General features: G+C 33.1%; 2 protein-coding genes across 3 annotated transcripts; one reads left to right on the forward strand and one right to left on the reverse strand.

Moving 5' to 3' along the window:
* Positions 1-575: 575 nt before the first annotated feature.
* LOC104880841 (proton pump-interactor BIP103-like) lies at positions 576-2,518 on the reverse strand. Of its 2 annotated transcripts, XM_059741301.1 has the most exons (4): positions 2,345-2,518; positions 1,809-2,229; positions 1,524-1,718; positions 576-882 (listed from the first exon to the last, which is right to left on the reverse strand). In XM_059741301.1, exons 2-4 carry the CDS (start codon positions 1,974-1,976, stop codon positions 838-840), a joined length of 408 nt encoding a protein of 135 aa, XP_059597284.1. In that variant the 5' UTR covers positions 1,977-2,229; positions 2,345-2,518; the 3' UTR covers positions 576-837. The 2 variants fall into 2 exon arrangements, with proteins under 2 accessions (XP_059597284.1, XP_019079014.1); XM_019223469.2 differs by lacking the exon at positions 2,345-2,518 and having other exon boundaries at positions 1,809-2,296.
* A 2,958-nt stretch (positions 2,519-5,476) lies between these two features.
* Positions 5,477-20,199, forward strand: LOC100260824 (protein VACUOLELESS1). The gene is made up of 15 exons (XM_002283392.4): positions 5,477-6,555; positions 8,132-8,422; positions 9,119-9,258; positions 12,388-12,493; positions 12,675-12,767; positions 14,157-14,246; positions 14,351-14,464; positions 14,651-14,758; positions 14,906-14,979; positions 15,116-15,170; positions 17,546-17,727; positions 18,148-18,277; positions 18,486-18,588; positions 19,284-19,381; positions 19,709-20,199. The coding sequence occupies exons 1-15, from the start codon at positions 5,779-5,781 to the stop codon at positions 19,862-19,864; spliced, it is 2,517 nt and encodes an 838-aa protein (XP_002283428.1). The 5' UTR covers positions 5,477-5,778; the 3' UTR covers positions 19,865-20,199.
* The last annotated feature ends 566 nt before the right edge of the window (positions 20,200-20,765 follow it).

Raw genomic sequence — 20,765 nt, forward strand, 5'->3', positions numbered from 1 at the left:
ATGTCATCCCTATTCATAGATTGAAATCTCTCAACCATTTCAAATATAAAATTAATTCTCTACAAATCCTTAGAATAAGGCATATATGATACTTATTGGGATCATTGAATGGTTACACTAAGAGGGTTTGATTCGTTAATGATGGATTTGGTCAGTTACATGTTAAACCCTTAAGCGAAAATGTGTGATCGTATTAGGAAACTAAGATCCTACTCTAGTTAAGATTTGAACTTAGGGTCGTAACTATCTTTGAACATTTTATTCGCTTTAGTTCATTCTATCTCACCATCATTAAATTGGGTTAGGTTTTTTTTTCCTTTTTTCTTTTTTAAATCTAGTTTTATTAGGTTGCAACAATATTTTACCAATTTAGCATAATTAATTGAATTATCAAACCCCGATAGACCAAACCGCTATAATTATAGCTCTTTATTTTATTTTTTATTTTTTATTATTTTTGGGAACAAAAGCCAACAACTTCAATTTACCAAAATCAAGTTTTTATTATAATCCCCAAGTCAAACCAACTAGCTAGGAGATTGACAATATCAAACCACCAGTCCCTGGAGGAACCAAATACAATTTTCAGCACAACATATTGTGTTTTACACTGGAGTTCCATGTTCATTCCTGAGACAGGCTTCAATTAATTAATACAGAAACAAGCTTGGATTCCTCTAGTTTTGAAACTAGAGTCTGATGATTTAGTGAATGATTTTCCATTGAAGGCTTGCTTTCCTCACTGGTTTGTTGTGTACTTTGTTGCTTCAAAACAAGTGGTTTGTCTTGGCTTCCTGATCATTAATCCATCCTTTGATAATCTTCTGTTGACATTCCTCAAGTCTGGCGTGGGCAGCAACATCCTTCTTTGTAGCAAGTCATCTGCCATTATGCAAAAGTGAAAGATATGTAATGGAAGACATTATGAAAGAATGAAGAAGCAAACAAAAGGCAGCCTGGAAAAATAGATACTTCAAGGACAAACAGTTTGCAATCTCTTCTGAATTGTGAGTCTAACTATGCAATACTTCAAGGTAATATATGGTTTTGCATATAAGGTCAGCTGAAGATGGATGAACTTTAAGAGGATGGTCAAGGTCTTTTTGCTAAAATGATCAAGTTCATAGGAGGTTTCCATGATTCCTATTGTGTTACCTGTTCAAACCATTCTGAAATTAAACTTATTCAGAACTACTAGTGAGACAAAGTGAATTCGGGCTTGTTAGATGTTCATCATGGTTAATTCATATAAAAGAAATCACATCAAATCTTGGCAACGATTCTAGTTACTGTCTAACAGGAAAGATGAATAAAATTCTTGAACAAAAGGCTAAAGCATAGTAAAATTAATCTCCTGAGATTCATCTAATGTTGTTAACTCTAGAGAACATACCAAGAACTCGATGACAAAAGAGGATGTCATGTCTTTGTTCTGCATTGAATAGTTAGAGATAGGATATTGACTCCATATATAAAACAAGTTACAAATGATCAGACCATATAATCAGATTGGGTCAGCATACCGCTTTATCGCATTGCTTTCGCAGTTCATTAAGGTGTTTGACTGTTCCTTTCCTTTCTTGGTTTATAGCTACCAATCTCTCCTGTAAAGAACCTATATACATCTCCATGGCCTCCATCTCTTTCTCAGCCTGTTCAATTTCAGCCTTAACTGACTGTTGTTTCTTCTTCATTCCATCCAATTCAGTTCTGATAAGCTACAATGAGGAAATTAAAAATAAATTAGAGATCATGTTGTTCCTTTTCACTATAATTGGAACTAAAAATTTAGGTACTATTGATCTTACCTTGATCTGGGTTTTTATAGCTTCTTTTGAACCCAATGAATCCAAAATCTTTCCCTTCAAATTAGCATTAGAGATCATGTTGTCCCTTTTCACTTCAAGTTCTCTGATCTCTCTGAGGAAGTGCTTTTTCTCAGCTGAACTTCTTCTCTCGCATTCCAATGATTCCATCCTTTGGTATGAAGAGTGGATCTGCTCCAAGAAGACCCCAAAGAGGGGGGAAAAGAAGTCAAAAGCTTACAAAACCAAAATGGCCAAGTCTTTACTTGTTCACGAATTCGGAGTTCAATCTTACACTATAGTTAAGCTCTTCCAACGAAAGACATGAACTAACAGCCGTCCTTTGGCTTGCATTTATTTCTCTAAGTAGCTGCTTCTCCTCAGCTCAATTTTTGGTCTTATGCAGCATCCTGTGATGCAAGCTCTGAATTCCAAAGAAAAACCGAAAAGATCAAAGGGAAGAAGCATAGCCAATAGAGCAGAAAAAATGAAACTGAGCTCCAACATAAATCATAGAACAAAGTGAAATTTAATCTTACAAAAGGATTAAGTTCTCCCCCAGAAAAGATAGGTCCAACTTGGTATGCTTTCTTTCCACAACACAATTTGTCTAGAGCTACTTGCAGAGGGTCGAGCTGCCTCCTCTTGTAAGCAATGCTTGCTTTCAGACCCTGATCCTTGTAGCTTAAACGACTCAAGGACCAACTCAAACAGTTTTGATGTACCTGTTCAAAAAATCAGCAAGATGGAGTACTCTATAGATAAAATATGAAGCCGACAAAATTCAAGGTCTGTAGCAATATGATATAGAAATGCAGTCATTTCTGTACCAATTTTTTCCTCAGTTCTTCGTTGATCCGATTACGATCTTGATTCCATTTTTCAACCAGCTTCTGAGCCTCTTTAAATCTAGCTTTCAATTTCAGGTGCTGATCATGTGATTGAAATTTGAGGAAATGACACTGATGGATTTGCTCCTTGGCAGGCATTTCATTGGGAGAATTCTCCATGAAGTTGGCTTCTTCCATATTCAGAAAAATGGAACTGTGAACAGAAGTATACATATTTTCCGCGAAAATGAAATCAAGCTTAGAAAATGTGAAAGATGACCCAAATACAGGTCAGTATACACAAAAAATATGGCCTCAGATGAATCTGAATAGTATAGTTAACGTTAAAAGGGAGAAGACCCGCTTAGCCAACAAGGCACTTGCACCCCACGCCAACTAAGTCCACTCCTTCCTAACCTTTTATTTATTCCTAGCCCAACTCTTGTTCTCCCAACACCAACTTTACTTTCAAATTTTTTAATATATACCTTGTTAAAGATTATTTTTGTCAAAGAGGGCAGCCACATGTAGCTATGTTAAAGTTTATCCATGGTTTAAGGAATCGGATATTTCGAAAAAAATATCGATGAAATATTGAATATCCAAGGTGGTCAAAATGAAATCGGTTATCAATTATCAATTAGAAGAAATTTCGTCAAAAAATCAAAACTTTCGACAAAATATCCTAACATATCAATAATTTCGATGAAAAATTGGGCATGAGATGCATATGTGAGTGAAGAGGAATTTAGTGAAAAAATCGCCCATAAATCAACAAATAATAGGCAATTTATTCAAAAATCGTCAATAAATGAGCAAATTTTTTAACATTGCCATTTTTTTTAAATCCATGTTTTTTGTTTTTTAAATTATTTTTAAAATTCATGTTTTATTTTAAATTTATATTAACCTCTTATTTTATATTATTTTGTTCCCTTTAATTATTTTTCATATTTATCTCATTTATCCTATTTTTAAAAATTACTATCACTTCACTTTTATTTTTTTTTATATTTATCCTTTTAATTTTATTTAATTTTAAATGTTTTATTTTAAAATATGAAAAATATAATTTTTTTCAAAAATTGCCAAAATGTAAAAAAAAAAAAATTAATGAAGTTCTAATATTCTATAAATTAAAATTAATTTGATAAGATAAATTATTAATATAATTTTTAATAATTTTAATTATTTAAATAAATTAATGTTAATAGTAAAAAATTATCACCACAAATTTACAATAAAATTTTAAAAGTTAAATCTTAAATAAAATATTTTATATAAATCAATTTAATTTTTATGTAGAATATAATAAAACATGTTTTAATAAAAATAGTTTTTAATTTTTAAAATAAACTAATATAAATATATTAAAGAAATTTAGACTAATTTTTCTTTGAAAATTGATGAATATTATCTTTGATCATATTATTAATTACATTTACAAAATAATTATAATATATGTATAATTGCTTATTTTATCATGTTTGAAAGGTTTTTCTAAAGTATTTTTATGAATTTTTAACGATTCTCGTAAAATCCAATTACCGATATTGACATCCGCGGTTATTTAAGATTTTATTTTCATAGCTAAGTAGCAATGAACCTGCAGCAATAAATCATATTGAATAATTTTAAAATCAGCTCTTAATAAGAGCATAGCTTCCATGGGCTGTCACGAGGGTTGTTTTAGCCCACTTTGCTTCAGCTTTCATGCTTGGTGTTTTTTCGACTTGATCCATGTGGAAGACAATTTATAGTTGCGATCAAATTCATAAGAAAAGCAGTTTTGACTCACTAATTTAAAAAATTATATAAAAAAAATAACCTAAATTTTTAGAAATCAAATTTATATTCATCAGTTTAAATATATTTTAAAATATATACACCTTTTTATAATTCAAATCATTATTTAATCATTTTATATGTCAATAATATTAATTAATAATTTTTTTAATATGAGAACTTATTTGAAATTAATAAAATAAGAAATTTAAAAAATTAAAAATATAATTAAAATTTAAAAAAATTCAACACTAAAAATATAAAAATAAAATATTAACTTTAACTCAATTAAAATACTCTAATAGAAAATATAAATATAGAGAAAAATATAGAAATACAATGAGAATAAATATTTTTAAAAAAAAAAATTAATTTTAATTATATTTTTAATTTTTAAAAATTTTTATTTTATTGTTGATGTCAATTAACAAAAATTTTATTCAATTTTATTAAATAAAACAAGAAGATGAGGGGATTTATATAATATACGATATAAAATCATTATTAATTAGAGGATAAAAAAGATTTTATTTATCACTTGACAATCTTGAAGAATTTTTTTTCACAATAATTTGTATCTCATATTATATTTATTTGTAAAACATTTTTATCAAATTAAAATAACAAATTAATTTCAAAAAAATTTATTTAATATTATCATGTAAAATGGTATTTCAATAAATAATTATTTGAGTCATGAAAAAGCTCATGTATATTTTAAAATATTTTTAAATAAAAAAATATAAAACTAATTAATAAAAGTTAGGGTTTTTTTTATAAATTTTTTCAATTATATTTACGTACACGTATAAAGTTTGGATTTTATATATTTAGATTCTTAGTGTTTTTTTTTTTTTTTTCAATTTTTGGATTTTAAATGAAAAGTATTTTTTACTTGAAATATTTTAAAATAAGATATATGGTAGGCATAATTTAATGTCACCTTATAGGAAATTTCCTAATCTTGTACTTCTTATGGTTTGTGGGCCTGACCCGGGCCCAAACCCGTTACTGATCATCCGGGCGATGTGATGGACGAATGATTGACATTAGCTTTTGGAAGAATGAAGTCATTTAATTTTTGTGTCACTTTGTATTGAATTATTACCGGACTTGAAACTGCTTCGTTTCATTCCACATCGATTCCCTCTGCGAAGTTCTGATTTTGCCCTGCAATTCTAGGGTTTGGTTTTAGGATCAAAATCTGCGGTTTGTTTCGAAAGCCCTAAAATCAATATTCAAAACGCTAACGTTTCAGAGACCGTACAATAGCTTTTCCATGACAACTTAGAGTTTGTTTGGGTTTGAAGATCAGAATCTAGCGTTTCAGGAACCCTAGAGTCGATATCCGACTTGGTATGGCGAACGTCTCGGTGGCTGCAGAATGGCAGCTACTCTACAACAGGTACTACCGGAAGCCGGAAATCTACCCAATGCAGTGGAAGCACATCGACCTCAGTCGAAACAAGGTTGCCGGTGCCCCCTTCGGCGGCCCAATTGCCGTCATCCGTGACGACTCCAAGATCGTCCAGCTCTACGCCGAATCCGCCCTCCGAAAACTCCGAATCTTCAACTCCGCCGGCGTCCAAATCTCCGAAACCGTCTGGAAACACCCTGGCGGCCGCCTCGTCGGCATGGCGTGGACTGACGATCAAACTCTCATCTGCGTAGTTCAAGACGGCACCGTTTTTAGGTACAATGTTCATGCTGAGCTCCAAGAGCCGAACATTTCAATGGGCAAGGAGTGTTTTGAGCAAAATGTGGTTGAGTGTGTGTTTTGGGGCAATGGAATGGTCTGTATAACTGAGGCCAATCAAATTTTCTGTATATCGGATTTCAAGAATCCAAATCCGTGTAAGCTTGCTGACCCAAATTTGGATGAGTATCCGCTTTGTGTAGCGGTGATCGAGCCGCAGTACACAATGTCGGGCAATGTGGAAGTGCTTCTTGCGGTGGATGATCTTGTCTTGCTTGTTGAGGAGGATGGTGTTCAGCAGTTGGGAGCTGGAATTGGGCCGCTGCAGAAAATGGTGGTGTCGCGGAATGGGAAGTTGCTGGCATCATTTACACATGATGGACGGCTTTTAGTTATATCCACAGATTTTTCGAAGATCATTTTTGAGTACAGTTGTGAGGTTGGTTTATGATTTTTTGGTTGAAATGGCTTCGATATAATATGACCATATATATATATATATGCATGCTTAAATAGTCTCATGAAATGGGATGCTTTCTTTACTCATTGAAAAAAAAAAGGTTTCATGAAATGGGATCATGAATTAGGGATAAACTGCCCAACATAATATATCTTCATATGTGAAATTGTTTGGGTTGGATCAATAGAATGCAAATTTTAGCACCATGTTGCCAAGTATGAATGTTTTTATTAATTTCAAAGCTTGTTACAGATATTATGGATGAACTGTCTTCATCTGGGCCTGATGGGATCAGTTCTGTAATTTGTTTGTTTGTTCTAATTTTTTTCAACTTTCAACATCCTTGAAAATCAGCTTATTCAGTATATTGTCAAGCATCGTCTCTCTTTCTAATTTTTGGTTTTTAATGTATGTATTAAGTCATATATATGTGTGTGTCTTTGTATGTCAACTTATTTTTAAGGTAAATTTTTGTCCCCATTGGGACTTGAACCTGAACGTCCCACAAACCCTCCCCAACCTTTTACCACTTGAGCCAGGCGCTTCAAGGGCCCAACTTATGTTAGTTCAGTTCATTTGTTTTCTGTTACGTTCAAAGGAAAATTAGTTGGAAGGAATACCATTACAGATGAAACAATACCATCACAGAAAAATGATTCACTAAGGCTGCTAGGGAAAGGAAAAGAAGTTGGAAGGAATCGAAAATCTCCAATTTGGTTTAGCACGGAGAATACAAAGGAAAATAAAATATAACGAAAATTAGTTAGAAACTTATATATCTCCAAATTCTCCATTCTTTACAAAGGAAAAACAAGAAGAAATAAATTTGGGGAGCATGTGAGGAAAACTTACTAAAAATTAACGCTATATTTGATTTTTGGAAAATTTGAGGAAAAATGAAAAAATGCTAGGAAAAAAAAAAAGTGTAGAGGAAAAATAGAAGAAAAGAAAAAGGGAAAGAAAATAAAAAATAGATTTGAAGTTAATGAATTATTTTTGTCTACTTCTTTAAACTCACTTCACTTTTTTTCCCCTCTTTCTGTATATATATTTGAAAATATTTAAGTTTCTGACTAATTGTAATTATATTTTATTTTCTTTTATATTTTTCATGATAAACCAAACATAAGAAAATAATTTTCTTTAACATTTTTTTCATTTTCTTAGTGCTTTCTGAGAATCAAACATAGCTTAAATCCATATTTTATTTTTCTTCACTTTTACTTCCCTTCCCTTTTTCTTCTCTATTTTCTTTCCCTTGTACTTTCCTTCAAATTTTCCAAGAACTAGATAGAGGAAAAAGATTTGATAGGCGAGGAAAAAGATTTAATAGGTCACTTTTTAAAACACCTCTTTTTAGATAGTTGCTAAGAGAAATTAATAGAATCGCTTAAATTTTACCAGAAGTGCAATCAATCTATTTCAAATGCTATGTGAAACAAAACAGAGTGGTTCCAGCTTTATTGCACATTAAACTTTTCTTTACTATTTCTCTCCATTTTGAATCCTCTCTGCTCTTATTTTTCATTTTGGCATTTTATTTTCATGTATACAGTCAGCTCTTCCTCCTGACCAGCTATCTTGGTGTGGAATGGATAGTGTGCTACTTTATTGGGATGATATGCTTTTGATGGTGGGTCCTTATGGGGATCCAGTGCGCTATCTTTATGATGAACCGATAATTCTTATCCCAGAGTGTGATGGAGTGAGAATACTTTCAAATACAAGCATGGAATTTCTGCAACGAGTTCCTGATTCCACCGTGTCCATCTTTAAGATTGGAAGCACGCTACCTGCAGCCTTATTGTATGATGCCTTGGATCATTTTGATCGGCGTAGTGCCAAGGTAAGCCATTCTTGTATGCAAAACAGAATAAGTTATTTATTCTTATGTTATTTGTACACATCATCAATCATCATAAACTCAGTAAGAGCTTCATATTTTCTTTCTCAAAATATGTCTGTATCACAATATCTTTGATATTAACTAGTATGTGTTATCTACCTTTTGTTCATTAATTTGTAGTAGTAGTTGTTGTAATTGTGTGTGTGTTTCTCTCTTTTGTGCATGTCCTTGTACACTCGCAACTTTCAATATGGCTTTGTAAAAAACTTGCTTATTGACCTCTGCTTATAAGGTTTGATGGAAATATGTCTAGCAGTATACCTTTATTAGGTAGTGATGCAGGAATTGGGATTTTAATTGGATGATTTCTATCTGTGAAGTGATATGTATTATTAAATGATCTGTTATTTTCCTAGATTTTGTCTGAGTTCTTTGTTATTTAAGGAATTTATAAGAAGCAACCTTGTGATTTAATTTTAAAAAAATCTCTCAATTGTTTTTTATTTTGATGCCACTAATTAAATATATTGTTTTTCTTCATTCTTTTGTTGTAAATGCATGCTACTGTATTTATTCAAGAAAGATGTCCATGTATAGGATCTGGGAAAACATAACAACCGGCAGGCCTTTCATCATTGGTTTATCAGATATGTATTGTTTCTTATGATAAAATCCTAATATCATAATATTCATTAGGCGGATGAAAATTTGAGATTGATTCGCTCATCCTTGCCTGAGGCTGTTGAAGCATGTATTGATGCTGCTGGTCATGAATTTGATGTTTCACGGCAACGTACACTACTAAGAGCTGCGAGCTATGGCCAAGCCTTTTGCAGGTTAGTCTGGCTCCATTTTGCAGTTGAATTGGTGTTATTTAGAGTTGTTGGTTCAGAAATTGAGATTAGGATTCACTTTTCTTTTTCATGGATTTTACATCATAAATTAATCTTAATATGCTCACTATACGGGAATGTGAATTTAATCCAAATTGAGCATTGGAGCTCTGCTCTGGTATGGAGTTTTCTGCTTTTTGATGGTTGGTCCTACCACCATGACTGACATCAATCTTTGGTTCATATTTGCATTTTAGTTAGTACTAAATAAAACAAATAACAAAAAGGAGTCGAAAAACTTGGAGAGGCACAAGCGTCCAAAAGGCCACAAAGTTGAAGGCCTGATGTACATTATATTTATGTATAGAAAAGCTTGCATTGCATTCATTTGTAGAGGTAAGGTGCATAATGATAATCATATTAATCAGAATCATTATTTAGTAGTAGTAGTAGTAGTAGAAGTAGTTGATTTGACTATTTATCTGTCTACCTTTTTACGTCACTCAAAATTGGTTAACAGTTTAACCTTAGTATTGGTATATCATTTTATGTTTTTCAGAATTGGTTAACACCTAATCTAATTTTAGAAGGGACAGTGTAAAACAATGGACTCATGTTTATTTTCTTGGTTTCCTTTATCATTCACCTAGAGACTCCTATGTGGATAGGCACGTTACTCTTTTAATTGAGTTAAGGGCACAGATGAGATTTCCCTTACCTTTGTGTCAGGTCTGACAGGCTTTGGTCAACCAACCTACTCTGGTTTCTCTGTATATTGCATATATATAAGAATATTGTTAAAATTAATATTGACTCTGTTGGGCCTTGCATAAATCATTTTCATAGGAAGAGTGTTTGGGGAACTATTGATTTCCATTGTTCCAAGAACTGTTGCAAAGAGCATTTCAAAGCCACTTCTGAAATGCATGAGAAAAATGCTATGATGCCTATGCAACTTAGGGCTCATTTGAGAGTGATTCTTGTAGAAATGCTTTTAGCCTGTAACACTTTTGTTAGTAGCACTTCTATTAGGAATTTTTTTTGGAGAATTAATTAGTATTTAGATATGAACAACAGAAGTGTTTCCCATAATGTTTTTAGTTACATAACAAAGAAGTGTTTTTTAAAAGAAACACTTACCAATCGCTTGCCCAATAATCACTTTAAGTGATTCTCTAGATTTTCAATAGTAATTTTAGAATAAACATCTAATTTTTCTAAGGATAATATTTCCAAGCATTAGGAAACACTTCTTTCCTTCCAAAATCACTCTCAAAGAGGCTGTTATTATGTTTCTTTCCTTGAATGTTACAAGAAGATGTAGGACAGTACCACATTGATTAGTGAGAAGAAATTTGAGTTTCAACACTCCTGTATAAGTAGGCTTCTTCGACACAGCCTAACCATCATTCATCTGTTGATGGCACATGAAGTTACTCATTTCAAGTCATATAAATAGGAAATTAAATAGTTTGGACTGTTTCTGTCCGAGCTCCTCCCTCACATGCTCTTAGTCCTGTGCTGCATCAGATATGGAACAAATATCCCAAAACCCCTCCATGATGTCATCCAAGCATTCCATTCTACTTTGGAGCAATCTTACCGATGTATGTGGGATGAACATGAGAAACCTAGGTCTTCCAATTAATATAAGGTAATTGGCAGGTGAAATGCAACTGCTCTTTGGGTTAGACAAATGTGACAAAGTTAATATTGTATTACCAAAACTAAGCAAATTGAAACAGATCTCCTGCAAAACAAGGTACTCAATGTCAACTCATCATAGCATAGGGAGTAATATATTCTGGTTATGCTGTAAAATGAAAATAAAACAAATGAATTTACTATTAAAAGAACATTTAAAGCTTTCGAGTCGTCTGTAATTCTTCAAATTCCCATCAAAATTCGTCGAAGTTTTATGTTTTTTGCCTAGACTTATCCCCAAACTAAGTTTCAGGAATTTATAGTATTTCACTCTTTCATGCTTATAGACTGAAGTAAATGCATTTCTGCACACACTGTTGGCCTTTATTTACCCTTAAGTTTTTATTATTCAATGGATGTTTCCATTTGGTATTTGTTGTTACATTTTGTTAACATTGCATGACTTGTATATATCTATCTCTGTATCTTTACTATATATAAAAATCTGGAGAATCTTCAACGGTTTGTAGACTTTTCCTTGCCTAAAATACCCTCTCTCATTTTTACTCATATCTCATGTTTTTATTACTGGATTTTAACAGCTCTAATAAATACTTCCATTATTTAATTGTAATGGTCCTAATAAATGCATCTTTCATTGTTCATTATAATGGATAATACGAAATTGATTTTTAAATTTGGTCCTTTATTCAAATGTATGGGTTTTGGATTTCATTATTTTTCTATTTTTGAAGGGGTCTCTACATTTCTTCAACAAAATCAAATATTTGTTTATTTTTTGGTTATAAATAGGAAAGAGAAAATTTAATTCCTTGAGAAAACTGAATTCCTTTTCAAAAAAAATTTTAATAAATTGCTTTACTTATTCATTACTCCAAAGCTTTAATTGTCTTTTCTGGTGATTCAAATAGCTTTTCCTTATTCATAATTTTAAATAATTTATTTTCTTGTTAATTAGTCTAAAGCTTTTGTAAAGAATTTTAAATAATTTATTTGCCTATTACTTTAAAGATTCTGTTTCCAATGTTTCTTTAATATTATTCCTTTTTATAAATAATTTATGATTATTGGATATATTATAGTTTGGTGGTTTGAAAGGCCACTGTACATTTCACATTTAGATACAAAAACTTAATAGAGATGATGAAAGGAAAAATGTTTTGAATGCAATAAATTAGTGAAAAAAGTGAATTCTTATGTTTGAATTAAACATTATTTTTGTTTCAAAATTTACACTATATATATATATATATATATATATATATCAGTGTGTGTGCGTGTTTCATTTTTATTTAAAATCTTCTATAAAAAAATAAAATTATATTTATTAAGTATAAATATTTATTTATTTTTTAATCAGCTGCATAACATGTGTCATTTTACTAGTGGTTATAAATTTATTAAAGGAATAAACATATTTTTTCCTGATTTCTGCTCTCGGTAATGATATCCAGTTGGCTTTGGCAGCCATGTTCAACGTGATCGTTTTCAAGTGATGTGTAAGACTCTACGGGTCTTGAATGCTGTCCACAACAGTGAGATTGGGATCCCTCTTAGTATTCAGCAATACAAGGTACAAGGTCTTCAAAGCTTGCAAGTTAATCTCCCCAGTTTTTTTTTCTTTTTTTTTGATAGGCAAAAGAATAAAATAAATTAAAAGAGCTAACAATGGGCACTCCAAATCTTCCCAGTTTCATTTCTGAACTTGTGTGCTACTCTCTTGAGTTCATACTGACTTTGCTCTTCCTTCCCAGTTGCTTACAGCACCAGTTCTGATTGGTCGATTGATTAATATGCATCAACACCTTCTTGCATTACGGATATCAGAATATCTTGGCATGAACCAAGTACGTTATTTGTTAAATATTACAAGTTTTTACTTCATCTACGTTATGCATTGTGACTTCCATCTTTACTTATATATATATATATATATATATATATATATATAGATATATATATTATTTATGTAATTTCTTTAAATTTCTTTTTTGGGAATTCAACCCAGAACCTCCCACATTCCAATTTATGAAATTATTTGTAAAGATATGGTATAGACTACTTAAAAGATATACATTTTGTCATATATAAGTATGTAACAAATTTTATCTGTGTCAAATATCCAACTGTTTTCAGGATTTGATTTGTTGGTGTGTCTGTTCTGATTTTATCTGTCCTATCTTCCACACAGGTTTCAATTTTTGGTGTTGAGTTCCACTTACCCAGTGGGGAACTGAACATCAAACTTTTACCATTCCCCAGGTCCTATTTTACATGGTTAAGCCCAATGTCTGGAGAACCTCATGGCAGTTGAGAAAGTCACATTGGTTTCCCCCACCCACACACAAGTGCTTCAACAACACTGATGGTCACAGCATGACTCCTCACTTTAATTGAACTTATGGAAGTATCATCCAAAAGGCGAAATTGAGATAGCAACCTCTAACATATTATAAACACACCCTTAGAAAAATCCCTCTCCTTGCCCTGCAAAGTGTCTCCAACTTCCCTGATCATCTCAGCATGACTGACTGACTCTAATTGAACTTACTAAAGTGTCATGTAGAAAGCAGCAGAGGCAGTGTGGCCTCACAAGTGGCATCATATCAACAATGTTTTTTTTTTCGTAGGCAAATAAGAATATTATAGAAATTGCCTAAATCCATATTTGGAAGACCTTTTGATTATGGTGTTCACGTACTTAAATATTTGGGTTGCCAGCAACTTCTAAGAACACTACCTGTGACCCATGCTCTGCTAGATATGATTGAAAAATGATAACATACTCTTTTCAATATTGTTGTATATTGTTTACTTTTTCTAGGAGCAATCTGTAATTTTTAGAAATTTGTCCAACTTCTGAATGTTTTTGTAATTGTTTATATCCTCTTCCCTGACACTGAAATCTGAATGTTAAGAAATATTTGCTTGGTTGTTTATATACAAAAATATATATTTATCTAGTTTCATAATCTGGTAGTGGAGACCATCATAAAAAGATGTACATACATACATATATATGTGTGCGTATGCATATATATGTAGGTATGTATGTATGTATCTATGTATGTATAAAAACACACACATATGAACAGATGTATTTATCTAGTTCATAATCTAGTATTGGAGACCAGTAATTTTGTAGCTTTGAGTTGATTGCTACCTTCTGTTTTAGAACTTGAAATTGAGACCTCATGTTCAGTGTATTCATGATTCCTTTGATTGGCTTTGTGTAGGAGGTGGTGATAATGCATTGGGCATGTTCAAAGATAACGGCGTCATTAGCAATTCCTGATGCCACTCTCCTTGAAATCTTACTTGATAAGGTCCATCTCTTGCATAGTTGTTAGGATTGGCCTGAAAATTATGTTGACTGCTAAATTTGTTTTATGCAAGTGCAACATCTGAAATGATGTTATTGGAGTTTCAGCTCAGATTATGCAAAGGCATATCTTTTGCAGCTGTTGCTGCTCATGCAGATAAAAATGGCCGTCGGAAACTAGCTGCTATGCTTGTTGAACATGAATCACGTTCTTCCAAGCAGGTTCTTTCTTTTTCTTTTTCCTTTCTTTTTTTTAAATTGAAATTTGATTGTTATAAAGGGTTCTTCCTTGGCTCTCATGCATTCTTTTCATTGGTGAAAGTTTGCTACATGATGACAACAAACTCCTGCAATTCTTTTCTTAAGAAGTCTACTTTTTATGTTATAATTCTGATCCTTTTTCCTCAGGTTCCTCTCTTGTTAAGCATAGGGGAGGAAGATACAGCTCTGACTAAGGCAACTGAAAGTGGTGATACTGACCTTGTTTATCTAGTTCTCTTTCATATTTGGCAGAAGGTATTATTACCTTCATGAAAACATTTTGTTTTTTATCTATCACTTCAGGACAGATTGAACCAAATTTAGGATGTGACCCATGAACACATGTTGCTTAATTATGTTATGATTTCTGTTGTACTCACATTTTCCTTTTCTCTAATTTAGAGGCCTGCACTGGAGTATTTTGGAATGATACAGGCCAGACCCCTGGCACGCGATTTGTTCATAACTTATGCAAGGTATACTGAATTGTGTGATTTTGTTAATATTTTGATTTGTTTTCCTTAGCATCCTAGTTCAGAAATGAGCATCAACTACTCATTTTCCTATCAAGGGGTAGTCTTGGATGATCACTCATTAAAAATTCTGTTCCAGGTGTTATAAGCATGAATTCCTAAAGGACTTCTTTCTATCTACTGGGCAGCTTCAAGTAAGTTTGATTTGTTTGACATGGACCAAACTAAATATTTTAATCTTTCCCTGGCTTGTAAATTGTTTTTGGAGAAAGGAAAGAAATCATTATAGGTTGCAGCACGGTGTTACACTTGGGTATGGATAAGACATATGGTTAACTGTCCAAGGATCTTACTTGAGCGATTCACTCACCTATCATGGTATAGGTATGCCATATGGTTAACTATCCAAGCAGTAGATTCACGTGATTCCTTTGCCTGGTCTTTCCAAGGATCTCCTGATCCTATAAATGTTCATATTACAAATATATTGGTCTATTCAATTACTTGATACCCTGGAATTTTCAAATTCTCCGGAAAATCCAATGACAATAAGACTGCAAAATGAACTTCCCTTGCTCGCTTTTTAGGGAATGTTTAAATCTCTAATTTCTCCTTGAACAGAAGATGCTATCCCTTGCTTGCTATGTTTTTTTCTCTTCCCTCATTCGTTCAGTATTTTCTTAAAGTCCCTACCTCTTTCTTTTTCAGCCTGCTAAACACAATTGGAAGGTCAAATTTTCTCCTGAAGTCAAAGCTCTAGAGTGATGCAAAAGGGAGCTTTGGGAGGGTTTGGTAGGGGGTAGTTCATTCTTGCAGGAGATTTGAATTGAAATAGAAGCTAGAAATTTTGAAAAATAAGAATGCCTCCTAGGAAATTGGGGATTGGATGCTTCTTATTGTGTCCCTATGGGAACTGGATCTGAGGAATTACCCGGTGTTCCTTTGTCTACTAATGTGCTTAAATGGGTAGCTGCATGCTCTTGGGGGCAAAGAAGGGTGATTGTTTTCTACTCAGTGCCTCCTCCAGGGGCCCTAAGTTTCACAACTTTAATGGGTTTCTTTGTAGGAGCTCTAGGCATGATGGCTATTGACTTGCTGTTGGGGCTGATATTTTTGCCTTATTGCATTGTCTAGATGGTCCTTTTACATCTTCTATTCAGGGGACTACATAGCATTGGGAGATGGGAGTTGTAGCCCCTGGAGTTGGACCTTTATTTGATGCAGAGTTTAGATCATTCTCAGATGATAGCTAAAAGAGAGGATTAGACTTTTTTTTCACTTTAGAGGCCCTTGAGGCCTAGCTCAAGTGGTAAAGGGATGGGGTTTGTGGGAGGTTCCAGGTTCAAGTCCCAATGTGGCAAAAATTTACCTATCAAAAGAAGAAAAAAAAAAAAAAAAAAACCTTTTTTCACTTTGGAGAATCCATCTATATGTTGATGCATGATGGGATTTAGCTTTGTTGAAAACAGTTATAGTTTTGATACTCTGTTTTTCCTTTTTGGCTTTCTTAAAGTTTCTTTGTCCGTTTTGTGGTATTCTTTTCTTTGCCTGAGAATAAAAATTGTTGTTTCTATATAAAATATATATTTATGTCATATCCACAGCATAGGATACTTGAAAAAAATCTGTGGATAAAATATCAAACTTTAAGCATGTAATATTATTTTTGGTATAATATTTATAATTCCTGTGCTTTCATGAATTATACTTTATTAGAAGTTTTCAGATAGGCCTCAGTCATGTTCGTTTCAGATACTATATCATGTCATCCCAACACGGATCTCAGATCTTATGGGATTTCTTGGTCCAACATCTGTAGGGTGTATCATGTATTCATAAACATGAAATAGTTCAGAATTGCCACAGTTAAATGGGATTGGTACTAGCATTCTCTTGTGAATGGGTGTTTAACTATAACAGTGTCATGTCATCCTGACACACAGGTCATAGACATTCTGGCTTTTAATGTCCAAATACTGCAGGGTGTTTCATGTATTACATAAACCTAAACAGTTTGGAATTGCTATTGTTCACTGGTACTTTAGTGTTGTCTTGCCAATTGATGTTTAACTGTAACAACATTTTATATTAGAAAGGCAAGTGTTATCTGTGTATGTGACAGAGCAAACCTGGGTCTAATTCTTCTATACTCCATGGTACCTTACAATATCAATTTATAGTTGAAACGTAAAATTTTGAACAGGACATCTCAATTGAATATCGTTGCCATTACACAACCTATGTTAATCTTTTCTTTCTTATAGATAATCAATTATAAAACAAAATTCAATGTGATCCAATGTCTATATCTACAGGATTCCAATTTCCAAGTGTCGGGATCAATAGGAAGTTTAATTCAATTTGAACTACTCATTTTCAAACAGTATCTGCATTGTTCCCAATTATTTTTTTTTCTCTTAAATTTTTGTTATAATCTTGTACCCTAATAATTATTGCATTAAATTCACAAATGCCTAATTAAGGGTTTGTCTTACTAAACCCTAAAGGGTTCTCTGTCAATAGTTCTGCTCTATTTTTTCTCTTTAACTGAAGATTGTTTGGTTTGTAGGATGTTGCTTTTCTGTTATGGAAAGAGTCGTGGGAACTAGGAAAGAATCCAATGGCAAGCAAAGGATCTCCACTTCATGGTCCACGGATCAAGATAATTGAAAAGGCCCAAAGTCTTTTCTCAGAAACCAAAGAACATACCTTTGAGTCAAAGGCTGCTGAAGAGCATGCTAAATTGATAAGGTAAGAATTTCAGTTTATTTAAGTTCTGCACACCCTAATTTCATGGAAAAACTTGTCATGTTTATAACAGCACAATCTGGTGTATTGCACCCTATGACACTGTTTGACATAATGGTCTTATACTGGACATTTTATACAATCACACTGGTAACTAAGTTCAAGGGTTTAGAGTTGTTGAAAGGTGTAAAGACTAACAGTCAGTTCCATTCCCTTTGAACTGGAATAGATAGTAGGTATTTACATGCATATATAAATGCATGGTGTCAGAGGGTTGTCAGGAGTTCAATGTGGCTCTTTTTTTATTAATTCATGCTTAACATCTTTTTCTTCCTATAATTGTATTCTTTTTCCCCCTTTTGGTGGCTCCATACTTGGAAACTTCATGATCCCTTCTGACCACTTACTCCACAAATGATGCAGAATTCAACATGAGTTAGAAGTGACTACTAAGCAGGCCATTTTTGTTGATTCAAGTATCAGTGATACGATTCGCACATGTATTGTACTGGGAAATCATCGTGCTGCAATGAAGGTTAAAACAGAATTCAAGGTTTGTAATGTTCCTGTATGTACTTAAGCAAAATGCATCCCACTATGAATCTCCTGCTGACTAACTACACCTCTTTGAAAAAGCATGTGCATATAGGTGAAAAGAAAACTTTCTTCAGTATTTTTGCTTGTTATGAGTCTAGATTTTGTTTTATCACCAGAAGCTGCTACAATTTTGTTTTATTATGTTTGTTATTAACTTGTCTCAGGTTTCTGAAAAGAGATGGTACTGGCTTAAAGTTTTTGCTTTGGCTACAATCAGAGATTGGGATGCCCTAGAAAAGTTCTCAAAGGAGAAGAGACCACCAATTGGTAAGTGCAAGTTCTAGTTTAATTTTGGCAAGCAAGTAGCTGATATGAGTATGGCCTCACCTGGTTTAAATATATTTGACTATTATAAGTCTGTAGAGTTGGTCTTTAAAAAGATTAAATTTGGAGGTAAAACCCAAACTCAGGCTTGGTAGGTGGTTCTTCGAAAGATTAAAATGGAAGTAAATCCAAAATTTGGCATGAAATTTTTTGGACCTGATCTGATAGGATGATCTATCAAATTCTAACCCCAAAATCAAATTATTTGTTACTGGATGTCTGATCCCTACCAACCCCTGAAAGAAAAAGAAAAAGAAAATGGAAAAATGAGAAAAGAAAGAGAGAGAGGGAAAGATTGTAATTTTGTGTACAAAAAAGATGCACAGAGATTGCAATTCTGTGCTGTTCTTTGTGACTTTGTTTTACCCCTCTCTCACACATCAAATAGGTTATATTGGTATCAATGATAAAATCTGGTTTCTTTACGTTGTTTATGGCCCTTGCTTTCTCTCTCTCTCTCTCTCACACACACACACACACCAAATGGGTTGTTGGTATAATGATAAATCTGGTTTCTTTATTCTTTGCAACCTTATCTGTAAACCACTTAATAATGACCTTTTGAATTAGATTTACCGTTTTCTCTGCCTCTCTCCTGCAGTACTGATAAACTGAATACCTCTGTATTTATCAAATAGGTTATCGGCCTTTTGTGGAGGCTTGCATTGATGCAGATGAGAAAGGTGAAGCACTAAAATATATTCCCAAACTTACAGATCCACGGGAAAGAGCTGAGGTAATTTTTACTGTCCTAACACATCTTTGGGTATTTTACTCAGAAGACAGGAAAAGAAAAGTATCACTATGGAATCTTGCTATTATATGGGCTTGGAAATAGTCTGTATTTGCTTACCATGCTTCTCGTAGAAAAATGATGCATTTTGGAGTCTATATTTGCTTTTCAGTTGACTGCAATGTTGTGTTATATGGGTTTGTATTTGCTTTCTGTTGACTGCATTCATCACTGTTAGCAGAAGCAGCAATGTGATCGCAAGTTCTTATCAAACTGATTCTTTTTCTCCCATTGTGCTGATTATTTGATTCTATATGTTACCCTCTACAGTCTTATGCTCGGATTGGCATGGCCAAGGAAGCTGCAGATGCTGCTTCTCAGGCAAAGGATGGTGAATTGCTTGGTCGATTGAAGTTGACTTTTGCACAAAATGCTGCAGCTTCATCAATATTTGATACTCTTCGGGACAGATTAGGAGTCGCTTAATCTATTCTTCCCCCATTTGTTTTTCTCTTACCTTTCCCCTTTATTTGCATTTTGGTTTCAGTTTTGTATGCGTGTTGTGTGCATATCTTTTTAACTTAAGTCTTGGGCTGACACAAGGTCAGATGCTCTGTGACTATGTGGTTGAAACCACTGAATCTACAGCTTGTAATCTTTTAGAAGTTGGTTTTTTAAGGGAATCGGATTTTAAGTTGCCACTGAGGAACCTGCTTGGGCATGGTGAATCATCTTTTTTATTTTCTTTGTATATTAAATCTTTGTATGAATACAGTTAACTTCCTTTGCCGGTTGTCTAAAAGAAGCCAATCCTTCCATGATTCCTTTGATTAATTTTTTTGTAGTTTGTATTGGGAGAATATTAGTCCTAGCCATCTGTTTGGTTGGGGAGAAAACGTAAGAGAAGGAAATTGGATGATTTGGTTGGGAAGTTATAAGAAGACATTATGCCTCTCATGGCTGCAAAATGTGCTTCTTAGGTGGTTTGAAGTGTTGGGAGACATTTAATTACGGAACCAAGTATACATTTCTAGCAGTGCCATTTCTCCTCCCCCACCAAATGGTCAACACTAATTGAATTTTCACTGTACTTCTCTGGCCATGCTTGATTCTTCTCCTTTAAGATATATTATGATTCAATTTCATTCTGACTCTCACTGACCAAACACACCCAAATGTATGAAACTAAATATTATAATAACTAAAATACACAAATAAATCAGGTATCCTACTAAAGAGATCTGGATTGCATACTTGCTATACTATAAAACATCCATCTAACCTTTTTCTTGAAAGAGCATGCTGGGCGATCAAAAAGCACTTCGAAATCAAACACATTATAAAGCACTTCGACCATCACAATCAACTTTTGGGCGATCAAAAAGCT

The sequence above is a fragment of the Vitis vinifera genome, chromosome 12 (genome assembly GCF_030704535.1).
Source record: "Vitis vinifera cultivar Pinot Noir 40024 chromosome 12, ASM3070453v1".
NCBI lineage: Eukaryota > Viridiplantae > Streptophyta > Magnoliopsida > Vitales > Vitaceae > Vitis > Vitis vinifera.